Source organism: Limanda limanda, chromosome 3 (assembly GCF_963576545.1).
Source record: "Limanda limanda chromosome 3, fLimLim1.1, whole genome shotgun sequence".
Classification (NCBI taxonomy): Eukaryota; Metazoa; Chordata; class Actinopteri; order Pleuronectiformes; family Pleuronectidae; genus Limanda; species Limanda limanda.
In genome coordinates this window covers 15,504,554-15,517,455 of record NC_083638.1, presented here as the reverse complement: position 1 = coordinate 15,517,455, position 12,902 = coordinate 15,504,554, and the positions used below count along the sequence as shown (strand labels likewise).

The 12,902-nt window shown below is 41.5% G+C and overlaps 1 protein-coding gene across 1 annotated transcript in view; it reads left to right on the top strand.

The window, feature by feature from the left end:
* The window catches only part of LOC132998896 (protein unc-13 homolog C), a 106,633-nt gene extending 103,470 nt beyond the window's left edge, over positions 1-3,163 (top strand). Inside the window, exons 31-32 of the mRNA XM_061068641.1 lie at positions 975-1,134; positions 2,878-3,163. Of these exons, the coding sequence (XP_060924624.1) occupies positions 975-1,134; positions 2,878-3,163 (446 nt within the window). The remainder of the gene's footprint in view (positions 1-974; positions 1,135-2,877) is intronic.
* Positions 3,164-12,902: the final 9,739 nt, after the last annotated feature.

Below are 12,902 nucleotides of genomic sequence, written 5' to 3'. Positions count from 1 at the left end.
AGTCCAAAACCAGCAAAATATCAGGACACTAATTAAACAACATATGTTAAATGACCGATAAAATTAATATAAAATGAACATGAGTAAAACAAGAGTTCAGACAGGGCATGGCCACACAAAGTTAGCTAATATAAAAAGATTTGAATGTGGGGATAAGTTAATAGCAGGGATTCGCTTTTGGAAGAAAGTTCCAGAGATGAGGGGCGGCACAGCTGTAGGCCCTCGACTCCATGGGGGATAAGCAGGCAGGAGGAGGTTGGAGGAGGAAGAGTGTTGGGTGAGGTCAGAGAGGTAGAGAAGGTAAGAAGGAGACTCTTGAGCTTAATGTGATGTTTGCTAGGAAGTCAGTGTGATTGTTTGAAGACAGAGGTGATGTGTTCGATGGAAGGAGTTGTGGTGAGGATCCAGGCAGTTACTTTCTGGACCCATTGAATTCATGGAAAAGCTTGAGAGGAAGACGAGAAGGGAGAGAGTGGCAGTAATGAGCTTCAAATTTTTGATTCAATCATTTTTAAATCTTTCTGCTGTGATTTCCTTTTGTGCATATGCACCACCGTTTTCTGTCCACTGCTGTAATCACACACACTTTGATTGTGCTTTCTCATTTTCTTTAACAAAAACTAGACTAACATGAGAACATCTCCCTCATATGAGCGGCAATATCGGTTGATCCTCCCCCTGCAGTAACAACCAGCAATCAGCTGTGATCAGCCAGCAGCAGCAATGTGAAAGTGTGATTGCTAGTTAGGCTACTATGGCAACCATATATGTACTGTAAGTTGCAATGAAGGGAAAATCCATTATCACAGGATGAGGAGCTGAACTTCAGCTGTGTTGCATCTATTGTTGAGACATTATTTCTATTTTTGGTTTTATAAAATTTCAGAATAGCGTTAATGTTTGACATTGGTTTTCTTTAAGTTTCTTCAACCTATGATGTTGCTGCTGATTATTCTTTCCTCTGCATTTCTCAGTTGTTGGCGTGGACAACCTCATCTGGCAGACCAACGCCATGTTCCGTCCATTTGTGGAGGTCAACGCCGTGGGACCACACCTGGCTGACAAGAAGCGCAAATTCAGCACCAAGACCAAGAATAACAATTGGTCACCAAAGTACAATGAAACATTCCAGTAGTGAGTAATCCTGCTTCCTTCATTTTTGTTACAGAGGTTGAGAGAAGCTATGGAAATGATGTACATCAAGTTCAGATCAAGTTACTAAGTTTGGTTAACACTGCTTGGTCTAAATGTAACATTCACAGGCTTATGCCTCGTCCAACATTACTTGGACCACAGCTGAGGTTAACGCCACCTACTGGCAAGGCATGCTCATTTGACCATTTGTAATTATTTTTGTGTTTTCGTCTAGGTGGAGATATTTGTAAATTGATGGTTTAAAACTGAGTGTAAAATATCTGTTTAAGAAATATCTGCAGAAGTTTAGAAAAGGCATCAGTCTACAAAATGTCGGGCATCATTCTGTACTGTATGCTGCCCCACCTTTAATCCAGTCTTCATTAGCTATCTGCACGCTACAAAATAGCCTGCAGAAACCTATATGCTGCATAATACCTCTCATACTTTACTGTCAAATCCCCCAATCGTTCCAAGCACTGAATCATCTGCAGATGCCGCAATTCTTCTCTTTTTTATTGGAACGTTTGTAAAAGGTCAAGAGACTACAGCGGTAGGGCTGCTCAATTAATCGAAATATAATCGTGATTACCATTATTTGGTCAAACGATCTCCAAACTACTATAATCGAGTTGAAACAATTATTTGGCATTTTTTTCTAAAGAGACGCGCATGCGCAATTCAGTCCCTCCCCCAAAGCATTCAACACGGCCCCGCTGACTGGCACTCGCTCTCAAGCAGCTGTGAAGTGAAGGAGGCGAGGTGTGTGTGGGGACCGGAGGTAATTCAAAAACAGCGCGAGTGGAAAATGGCAGAGGGGGGGCAGCCCTGTCTGATCGACAAAAAGTGTAGAAAAAGTTATGTTGTATGGGAACACGAATCCGACGAATCCAGTTTAGCGGCCGCACCGAGCAGCGTCCACTCTCCAGCGTGCAGCCGCCGGCTGTTCTCACCGGACCCGCGCGGGTCAGCTCGCGATTCTCCGCTTGTTGCTGTATGGAACCCGTTCAATGTCGGGGTTAAGGGGTAAATGATGATGGTCCTCATAGCCCCCCACCCAGGCACCGATATCCTGCATGGTTTCACGGAGGAATAAGACACACAGCCGTAATCGGTGTTTACCGGAACCAGAAGTGACTGGTACTTCCGGTTAGTCATTTAAAAAAATAAGGGCACATATTAATAATCGTTTGAATAATCGTGATTTCGTTTTTGCCCAAAATAATCGTGATTATGATTTTTTCCATAATCGAGCAGCCCTACACAGTGGTGTATAAGCCTGTCCCCTGGTCCGGACTGTACTCCTAATAGTCGGACCGAGGGAAGTGACGGAGCTAAAGGGATCCTAGAGAGTTGTAGCAGCAGCAACATAATCAAAACAAGCCCATTTCCATATAGATTTACTCCTGGCTTTGTAATTTGAATTTTTAAGAAGCCATTAAGTTGCAGGGGGATAATTAGAAAAAGACTAACTTGAATGGACACATTCATTCTGTGGGCAAACATGATTGAGTTGTCCAATCACAGCTGCGCCACTAGGCTTCTCATTTAGGAAAGGTCTCAGCCAGTCACTTAAGTGAGACGTTGTATTCAGCTATGAGCAAAGCAGTGTCCAAAGAGCAACAGGTCTGCACTCATGTCCAGTTCTGCAGGATGAATCATAACAGTTTCAATTACTTTTGAACTTCACATTATATTAAGATTCACTTCACCTCTCTCATCTCCCTGTGTCATTTCCCGCAGTGTTCTGAGTAATGAACACGGTCCGGAGTACTACGAGCTGCACGTTTCAGTGAAGGACTACTGCTTCGCCCGCGAGGACCGCATCATCGGCATGACGGTCATCCAGCTCCGAGAGCTGGCGGACAAGGGCAGCTGCTCAGCCGGCTACCCCCTGATGAAAAGCATCTCAATGGACGAAACGGGTCTCACCATCATGAGGATACTCTCTCAAAGGACCAACGACGAGGTGGCCAAAGAGTTTGTGCGTCTCAAGACGGACACACGCTCGGCGGAGGAAGTGTCGTAATGAGCGAGAATGCAGTATTAAAAAGAGTTGTGTTGTCTTAAGTAAGCGATAGAGGGACAAGGAGAAACAGCGGGAGGAGAGAGAGCAGTAGCAACAGTTGTTCTTTCAGGGTAGAGGCTGGAAACAGCAGGAGAGACAGATTGTCCAAAGAGAAGCGGAGGAGGCCCAAGTGTGGCGAGGCAGCGGGAGAAAGAGAGAGAGAGAGAGAGAGAGAGAGTTGTGTTTGTTTGTTTGTTTTTGTGCATGTGCGTAAAACATCTGTTGGAATGTTCATTTTAAAACTACAGTATGTACAAGTGTTTACTTACCGTATGCTTACTATTAAGTACTATATTCTACAAGTTATGTTAACGATACATGAAATACCTTTTGTACAACATTTAGTCTTTTTGAACAGAGATTTGTTCCAATAAAGTGCCAAACCAGTGGAAAAAAAGAACAGAACCAACGTATATGACTAATGGTGAACTTAGTATGTTTGAAATTTGCTCGATTAAGTTGTCCGGTGTAAGTCCTTTTCTGACCGTGTGGCGTTCTGATTGTTGCAAAGTCTTTCATTTTGCACCCTCGTTTCTCGGCTTCACGTTCTTCCACACAGCACTGTTGTGCATGTCCTCTTCTCGGTCATGTCTCTCCCATGATTCCACGGTGACCACCGAGCAGGGTCCTGTCCCCTTGCCTTCAAACTGTTTGTATTTTAAGTCGACCTGAAAAATAGACCGTGTTTTTTTAAATGGCGATGACTGCTATGTAAACCTTCATAGGTGTTTGTAATTTTATAACCATGACAACAATGACGACAGCCTCCAGTGCTAACAGTCTTAGCAGAAAGGATGGAAACTTTTTTTTTTCCTTTTCTTTGGCTTTTTCGTTCTTTGTTTTCAGCCATCGGCTTCCAGCCTTTCTGAATGACCACTGTGAACATGAGCTTTGGAAAGCAAGCTTACATGACATTGCTGACAGTTTGATATTATTGTTTCATATTTTTCCGATAACTTTGTTCCTGATTAACTGCCAAAGTTATTTAAAATATTTGTACAAAAGCAATCCATTACATGTATGAAGATAAATATGTACATGTGATCTATTACTTTTTCAATGCTTACTATTTGATTGTTGATAGGGTGGTACTAAGATTTTATTTTTTTTATTTCCTGTGAAGCTGTTAACAAATATGAGAGTTGCACATGTTACTTTACACATTAGTTATATCAGCTTCTGTCATCGGAATTATTTTTCTTCATAAAGGAAAGAGTCTAACATTTGGTAAATATGCAACATTCCTATGTATTGCACTGATGGCGAATTGTATGTCATGTAAATATATTTAGTGAGATATTGTACAAAAGTCTACTTTTCTTCAATGTGCATAAAGTATGTGCAAATGTGTTAAGACATCTGGGTCATTTTGAACCATTGTTCTGTAAGATTCCCTTGCACACTACAAGGCAAATATTTGCTGTTTCGGAGCATTGAAGCATCGAGTTAAGATGGCTGAAAAACTAGCATTCATAAAAACGTATTGGCTTTGAATCAAAGGAAATCATCTACGTATGTGAAGCAGTTTAACAAGGTTTGCGTGCAGGTCTCTCATGTTTAATCTTAAATAACCTCAAGGAGGTGAAAACCAGTAGCAGATGGTTAAAATGCGGGTAGTGGGGGGCGTCCTGAGACAAAAAAATCCTCAATAAAACTGTTAAACATAGTTTTATTATATAATAATATTTTACCTCAGCAATGCTCCTGGTTGACCCTTATCACCTGTGAGCATTCAACACACGTTATTTTAAAATAGTATTTTGTTCATTTCTAAATACATAATACTTCTGGGTGTGTGGCGCCGGCCAAATGGATGTGATTGTGGGTCCTGAAACTTTTGGCAACCTTTGCTCTTTGTGCCCGGGACACTCCCAATTTTATTCACAGGTATTGATGATGGGTTTTTTTTAATCTAATTTTATTGGTCAACCCTTGACACTGTCTCAGGTACGTCCGACGTCACTAAGTTACTTCCGCTGCGAGCAGACCGGCTTCAGGAGAACTGCGGCAAATCTCGTGATTTCTTTAGAAAAGTACATCGACAAGAAAAAAAGGAGCAACCCGATTCACAGATAAAGCAGCAAGTGATGAGGATGAACTCACACCCGGGATCCTCCCACCCTTGGTATGGTTAACAGAGTTGGATGTGGTGTAAGTAATGTATTTTATTGCTTCACCTGTTGGCTGTTTCGATGAAGGCTACAGGAATGGCATATTGTGTGTTGTGTTGTTTTTGTTGAGTCCGACTTCAGTCCGTTTGTTTAGGATTGACTGAGTGGGAGGTAAAAGGGGTTGTTCACTTAACAGAGTGTCAGTGGTTCCATCCCAGTGTCCGCATGCACTGCTGGTCCGTCAGTGTACTGCGGTCAAGCCAGCCGACACTCGTGTCTCTGTGGTCAAATCAGCCAACACAGATATTCTACTGCGCGCATATACTGACATTTATGGTAAATGCATCCAAAGCATTTTTTCAAAATAAACTGTTGACAGGGAGCATATACACAACACATTATTGAAAAGGAAAAGGATTGGATTATATTCACAAGAAGTATATATCGTCTCACGTGTCATTTTTATGAAAAGCATTTTGACTGTATCAATTTAGAGATTTTACAAGATAAAAGTCACACATTTTTAGCTTGAAGTAGCTAATTTCTGGATATTTCAAAGTACTGTAAAAACACTTTGATCAATAATTCCAGAGAGAGACTGAAAGGCCTGTGTTCAGGACCTCTCAAACTATCAATGTATTGCATATCAGACATATTTACTATATAGATTAAGATATTTTTCAAAGTAAAGTCCAACATGTGTACAATCAAATCAGTTAATTTCTGGATACTTCAAAGTACTGTCAAATCACTTTGCTCAATAAGTTCAGAGAGAGACTGATATGCCTGTGTTCAGGAAATCTCTGACTAAGTACATACTGAATATCCAACCTTTTTACTTTATAGATTTGGATATTTTTCAAAGTAAAGTACAACATTTTCACTGTGGAATAGATCATTTCAGGATTTTCACTGTAGAAAATAGATAATTTCAGGATACTTCAAAGTACTGTAAAAACACTTTGCTCAATAAGTTCAGAGAGAGACTGATATGCCTGTGTTCAGGACCTCTCTGACTACCTACGTAACTGAATATCAAACATTTTTACTGTATAGATTTGGAGATTTTTTTAAGTAAAGTCCAACATTTTCACTGTGGAATAGATGATTTCAGGATTTTCACTGTAGAAAGTAGATCATTTCAGGATCGTTCAAAGTACTGTAAAAACACTTTGCCCAAAAAGGTCAGAGAGAGACTGATATGCCTGTGTTCAGGACATCTCTGACTAAGTACATACTGAATATCAAACCTTTTTACTTTATAGATTTAGATATTTTTCAAAGTAAAGTCCAACATTTTCACTGTGGAATAGATGATTTCAGGATTTTCACTGTAGAAAATAGATAATTTCAGGATACTTAAAATCAGGCAAAATTTTAATGGCACATTTGTTTTATGTTTTTGTCCATCAGCTAGAGCTAAGAGAGCTGATAATTTCGATGGGAGGATGTATCCAAAAGCATTACATTGGGAAGCCCAATTAAATGAGTCACACGCAACGAAGTGTAGCTGAATGAAATAACATTGTAATATCAGAGGTGACTGAAAGGAAAATGACCATTCAGAGAAAACTGATTATTCTAGCCACAGGCCGTCCCCTGGTCACACAGTAAATGTAATCACCTGGAACCATGATATAAGAGCCCGAGACAAAGTAAGTCAATTTGTCAGTGTCACCTTTTTGTCTTTTCTTTGTACTTGTAGTCAACTTTGTTCAGGAGAGAGCACCTGGAAGTAAGTGAGAGATTTCAAGACGGAGCAATAAGCCGGTGGATAAACTATAGAATAAAGCAGAGACACAGACAGTGCCTGGACGACAAACACAGGAGATACTGTTTGTCCTGAGTTGAAATGCTTGTAGAGAATAATCAATTTATTTTACACAGATGTAATGATGATGAGGAGGTAGCAAATTTCCTGATTTAATTTCTTACTGTTAGTGATACATTTGTGGAGTCCATGTTTGTGTTAATTTACTGTGTAATATATCTTCATTATCTGTGGGAGTGTAAATTCTAGTTTTATCAACAGATAACGACGATATCCTGGTGTCTATGTTAATCGTTGTATTTTTTCTGGTTGAATGACCAACGGGACAAATGATCCAATAAATCACATTACGTGGTAATCGACATGATAACATTTACTAAGCTAATATAACTGACACTGTATAAAAGATGTGGATCAGTGCCCTCTCTAAAATGAAGAGTATAACCTTCTGGTTGACAAAAGGGTCACAAATCAAGCTGTGTCTCAGGTGGAAAAGCGGGGCGCCCTCTAGTTAGAGGGTTGATCCCAGTCTCCTCCACATGTGAGGGTCCTTGGGCAAGATACTCAACCTAAAATGGCCACTGAAGGTTGTGCCAGCAGTGTAGGAGTGATGTGTGCTAGAATCGTGCTGCAGATGAATGCATTGTATGAATGAAGGGGTGAAAGGCGATGAATACAGATCGTTAACATTAAGTATAGGACACATGAAATCAGTGATAGGTGGAACAAGTCAAACATTGAAAATTATATTTTTTACAAACTATGACTTTATAACCAAACATGAACTGACTGTCTGTAGGAATGAATGCATATCTTGCGCACAATTCATCGTATCTACTTCAGACTTGGCATATGTACACGATGGATTTTTAAAAGTTGTGAACTTGGGTATGAAGATGTGTGGATTGCTTAACAGACCTCTGAAATACCCAACATGCAAGTATGAAACCTAATCACAGATTGAGTAAAGCATCCAAACGTATTAAAAACCACAGACATGAACGGTATTACAATACATCACATTTCATTTTACTGATGCTTTTATCCAAAGCAACTTACATTAAGTGCATTCAATGATGAGGGTACAAATCCCGAACAACAAGAATCTGGACTGCAGATGAACCAGGTAGGATGAACACAAAGTTTTCTAACTTCACCCCGCACCATAGACTTGTTTATAAAAAGCTCTGCAAACAACGTCCAGCACACAAACAATAAAAAGTGTCCGTATTTTGTAGAACTGAAAACTGTGCTTTGATAGTAACCGGTGTAACAGTGTGAGTGCAGTGAGGCAGCAGCATTTAGAGCCATTAGTAACTTTGTTCTGAATGAAAAAAAAACACTTCACCCTACAGATGCAATCCCCAATTACATCTGAAATAGTGTGTAGAGTTCCTTTATTTTCCATTATTTTCTTTTCCTGAGCCAGTTCTGTCAGTCACGCCAGCCTGTTTCCTCCGCGTGTAGCCAGAGAGCGTGGAAGCAGGAAGTAATAAGAGGGCCACGTGCATAATGTAGCAGGGGGATGGAAACACTGTCACATTCTCATGGACTCCCAGAAGAAACTGAAAACAGAGGAGGAAAAAAAAACTGGACTCTTCCGACTGTGGAGCTGCCAAGATGCAAAATTACATCAAGTCTGACTGCCACAACCTTGACCTCTCATTTGCATACTTTCAACTCCTCCAGGAATGTTTAGTCATCATGCGCAGCACATTTCAAAAGCATAGTGGGCAAATTATAAAGGTCTGACGATTAAAAAGTGAAATGACGGCTGTGTTGTTAACATCATGGGTGTGCACAGATGTCAAGCAGCCGACCTATAGCGGCTGATTTCTCTCTCAAATGATATTTACTGGATTAAATGACTCAAATAAAGCCCAGAGGAATTCCCATCGGCAGCTAATTGAGCATATGACAGGCAGATGAAAACAGCGATTACAGCTCAACAACATTATAGCCACATTATCTAGAAGTTATGGGGCGCATCAACATCTGTGTGATAATATATGTATGAGCTCTCGTGTATGAGTAACAAGCTAAAAGGACACGATGCACCCGGCCTGGACTTTCCTTTGTCCATCATGAGGCTGTTTACTCTTCAGGGGAAAATTGATGGAGTCCACCTCAGGAGAAGGATTACTCATTCATAGCTGAACCTTTTTTTAACCAGGCTGAAGATCCCAACATCCAGACACAGTGTACGTGTTTAAGCTGATGGTCCAACGTGAAGAAAGTTACAAGAAAATACAACCTTATCTTGTTCTATACATTAAGAAAATACTATACAAAACTTTAACTAAATTCAACCACCAAATACACTGCTGAGAAATGCGGAAGGAAGTGGCATACACATGCTACCTGTTGTATTTGATTGATTCAAGTAACAGAGCAAAAGTAGAGGGGTTCTCCAAGGAGAAACATTTATTAAAGACACTGCTCTACGACAAGTAACGTTCTAATAACCATATTATATCTTCTTATGAGAAATGTATAAATGTTACTGTGATTATGAATTTGAATGTTTCAAATAGGGTGAACATGGTGTCAGAAGCCTTGAGGACACCTGCATTTGTGTTTTTTATTAATTTCAGCACTTTTTCAAAGCAGGGTGTTTGACTTTAGGGCGGCATGGTGATACAGTGGTAAGCACCAGAACTGGTTTGAATCCTAGGTTCAATGAATCTATATACTCCAGCTTTCTCCCACAGTCCAAAGACATGTAGATCGGGGTTAGGTTAATCGGAGGATCTAAATGTGAATGTTTGTCTGTGTATGTTGTAATATGCTGGTGAACTGTCCATGGTGCACCCCGCCCCCAGCCCCATTACCCTCAAAGGATAGGTGGGAGGGGAGATTCCGTGAACAAGAAGAAGGTTCATGCAGGGCAAGACCCAGCCTTTGGCCAAATTTGGGAATGTGGACTGTATAATTTCTTGTAGGCTGCTTCTATTGTTGTTTTCACTGCTTCTTTTGTTGTTTTCCCGCTATATTTCTGTATATTTTATTATTTGTACACCTATATACGTATACTATTTCAACTAAGGTATTGAGACACCTCCTATTACACCTACAGGTGTGCTGGGACAGAAATGGGCCTTCCCCAAGCTGGAAGCATAGAATTGTCCTAAATGTCTTGATAAGCTGAAGCATTAAGATTTCCCTTTACCTCAACTAAGGGAGCTGGTCCAACCAATGGCAATGGGACTGAATGAAACCCCTCAATTCGATGATTAAGAGGTGTGTCCCTATACTTTTGTCCATATAGTGTATATCTAGGAGAGAGAAGCCTCTTATAATTTCATTGTACCTGAGTGTGATGACAATAATGATCAGGAATCTTAAAAGTTAATAATTTCATAGCTGTATATATTAGGCCATAACATACATTGCCGGATGTTTATCTTGTCAAACACAGGTATAGTCAGTGACATTTATAAATGTATCTCAGTGGCACACTTCAATGAAAGGGGGACGTCAGGACCAGGTAATCCCTTCCCCCACTGTTCCCTTTCCATAGGTGGCTGGAGCTGGGAGGGGCCTCCTGTGGAACACCTTCGCAGCTGAGACTCATCTAATCAACTCCACCTCCACTCCATAAAGCCTCAGCTCATCTCCCCAGTCTTTGCCAGATCGTCTGTTTACCTGTGTGATTCAGCTGCACACCTTCCTGGCTCTACTCTATGCCACAGAGTGCTACCTGCTACCTGCTTGCTACCTGCCAGCTCCCTGCCTGCTACCTGCTTGCTACCTGCCTGCCTTATTGGAATTTCCAATAAACCTTTTCCTACCATCTACCTGCCGTGTTCTCTGTCTGCACTTTTGGGTCCGCTTAAAAATAAGAAACTAACAGTTACTGTCGTCGCTTCATAACTGGTGCAGCAAAGGAGCAGAGTTGGGTGGATGTAAGCCAAAGCTTCTCTGGACTCCTCCTCCTTGGAAGTGGATTCCACTCAAGCAGTTTCCAGAATAAGTGTGACAAGTTGTCTGTGTCTACACCCAACTTCATCTCCCCATGGCCTTCCTCTTCCCTCTCCTTCACTGCTGCCTGTTCTCCTTTCACTGCTATTGTAAATCACCTTTGCCGTGTGTGTGTGTGTGTGTGTGTGTGTGTGTGTGTGTGTGTGTGTGTGTGTGTGTGTGTGTGTGTGTGTGTGTGTGTGTGTGTGTGTGTGTGTGTGTGTGTGTGTGTGTGTGTGTGTGTGTGTGTGTGAACTATATACAGACGGTGCTGTAAGAAAGATAACCCCTGCATGTGGATGTACAGTTCCTATGTTGTATTACTCATGACCTATAATCGTATCATGATCTATAAAGTATGTGATTATATGTGTGTGTGTGTGTGTGTGAGAGAGTGGGTGTGTACCGTTGCACAGTTGCCCTGCCTTCTCTCACTTCTAAGTGTAATTACAGCTCTGTGTGTCTCTGGGCACGGGGAGCCTGCTCCTCCTCCTGCTGTTAAACACAGGGAAAGCAGGTCCACAGCCACATTGCAAAAGAGCAGACCCTTAAAGCAGGCAGGTGGACTGCGTACTTGTTGAGCGCTAAGTAACGGACCACCAGAGAGGCAAGAGGTGTGATCTTACAGTCATTAGACACAGTGGGAGATTTCTGCAGCAACCTCTGTAGCGGCGTGCAGGACGGCAGCCCTGGCGTTTCGAACCCTGACGGATGAGATGTTGGATTGAACCCTGACAAGGAGCAGCCAACCGTCAGCGTGGAGTGGGCACAAACAATGCTGTAATTGCTTCTGCTGGTTGACAGTTTTATAACAAACACACATGACAAAGGGAGGGAGGGGAGACATAATTTATTTCCTCCTGCGATAAAGTCATCTGGGTGCAGTTTTCAGTCGACAGCGCACAGTGTCATTTTGCTGCCTTTGATTAAAAAGGAAGTTTGTGCATCTAGAATCTGGTGAACGGATCGCTCAGTGGTAAATATATCATTTTGATTTGACAAATCATTACATTTTAAAGCCCGGAGCTGCCCTATCTCTATCAAACACACTCAAAACAAGAAATGAGGCCATGGAAAACAGCTCAACTGGGGCCAGAAAAAAAAAGAGGAAATATCTGCAATCTCCTGTTTGTGAAACTGCAGGGCCCCTGAATCATTTATGCAGTGGCCTCAAGTTATTGGCATGAGGCCTTATTAAACTAACTACGTGTATTCTCCAGGAGTTTCTGCCTGTTTTTTGTCTCCTGTTTTCTTTCTGTCCATCGTCCCTGTCTGACAAATTGCACAGAGTTGGCCTGAAATATATCTTTGTGCCTTTTTCTTCACCAGGTCGAAGAATCGCATGGAAACACAACAGAGCCTTTATTCATATCCCTCTCTCATAAATCACCTGCTTTGAGAACAAAGGACATGGTTAGAGCAGCAAGCATCTATCCCACTCCGGCTCTATCTCATGGGAGTCCACATAACTCTCAGAAAACGCCTTTCCACTCTGCTCTGCATTTTTCTTTTCTTGCAGCTGCAGTCTGTGAACACAGCTCTTATTTAAACTCTCAGGAAAAGTAAATATTTTCTATTTTATACCCAGTGAGAACAGGATACCTACTACATCTTTGGATAAAGGGATGCCGTTCCTTTGGGAATTTTCAGATCTCTCCGTGGTTTGTGTGTAGAAGCAGTAACACAACATGCAGCCCAAGGACTCACATTATTTGATATGGTGCTCACAGATTGTTGGCCAGGTAGGGCGTGATGCCTTCTGCTGTTTTCGTGATGGAGCTCATTGCTCCCTGGTAACGCAGCCGCTTGCCCCGACTGTGAAGCCGAGCTGCCAGCCCTGCATTTACCATGGACAATA